The 1232-nt window shown below is 38.6% G+C and overlaps 1 protein-coding gene across 1 annotated transcript; it reads right to left on the reverse strand.

Annotated features, from left to right (window-relative positions):
* Positions 1 to 200: 200 nt before the first annotated feature.
* SARC_16591 (hypothetical protein) lies at positions 201 to 380 on the reverse strand (the record flags this gene model as incomplete). Its single annotated transcript, XM_014289304.1, has 1 exon — positions 201 to 380. A coding segment is annotated over one exon (180 nt), but the record flags the coding sequence as incomplete, so codon positions are not given.
* Between the last annotated feature and the right edge of the window lie 852 nt (positions 381 to 1232).

The following is a 1232-nucleotide window of genomic DNA, read 5'->3' on the forward strand; positions in this document are numbered from 1 at the left end:
ATATTATGTATGTATATATATATGTGTGTGTGTGTGTGTGTGTGTGTGTGTGTGTGTGTGTGTGTACACGTTTTTTTGGTGTAGGCATGTGAGTGTGAGTATGAAGACGTGTACACACAGAAGTATATCGTTAAGTTGGTAGCCTTAAACGGATTATGATTATATAACAATTTCCAAAAAGGAATGCATATAATTTTTACCTTCAAAAGTGTCAGTTCATGCTTTTTCGCATGAGCTAGCATGGCTTCCCAATAGTCTGAACATTGTATAAAGTTGGGCACATCCGATAGTGGTTTGTCTAAGATAGAGGCAACGCACGCTTGCAACGCGTTACCCTCATTGGCCTTAAAGTTGGTCTGGAACTCTCTTCGCTTTAGCATATTGTTCTGATATATGCTCTGTCGCAGGAAATGTAACACAACAGACTTGTAGAACTATTGCCAACAATAACTAAATATATATATTAAAAGTTCATTTTTGTACACTGGATTTAATATGCATGCAGTACTTTTATATGACCCCTCCTTTCGAGTCTCGAGCGGAACAAAACTCCTGCAGAGTGAGAGGGTTTTTTAGTGTTCGCATATTATTTATATGATCTTTAAGAGCGAATGAATATGCATATCTATAGATTTCGTTGATTATACATATATTCCCAGCCCCCCAGTGGGAGTATAATACACCGCCCACAATCCTCAGAAATGACTTTCAGGGTGTCCCGTGAGGCCGTGGCCCGTCCCCAATCCCCCAGTCTGCCAGACAAAGTGAGTCCAGACTCCAGAGTGTCATGCATATTTGTCCGTATGTATTCTGGGATTTCTTAAAACATCGCACCAGACTACATACTGCAATATGAGTCAGAAGAGAGGTCTCGACTCTGATAATGGCAGTGCTGGTAACTATGCCGAACTCGCGGAGTCCGAAAGTTTTGAGCAAGTGTTGGATCCAATCCGTGTCATGCTAGAAGCTAGGGTTTGTATTTTTCGCGTTGACATGGCGTGTTTTTTTTACGAGATTGTGTGTACTAGTATATGCAGATAGTACAATTATAGCCCTTTGAAATGTTGTGTCGCTTGTCGATGCGTAGAAAATCAATATTGATATGCACACAAAGATATGGTTGGATGTGTGTAGACGAAATATTTCCATACAAGCTATATCTGGACACTAGTAATTTTATATATATATATATATATAATCATGATATATATATATATGGTATATATATATAT

This window comes from Sphaeroforma arctica (genome assembly GCF_001186125.1).
Source record: "Sphaeroforma arctica JP610 unplaced genomic scaffold supercont1.8452, whole genome shotgun sequence".
Taxonomy (NCBI): Eukaryota; class Ichthyosporea; order Ichthyophonida; genus Sphaeroforma; species Sphaeroforma arctica.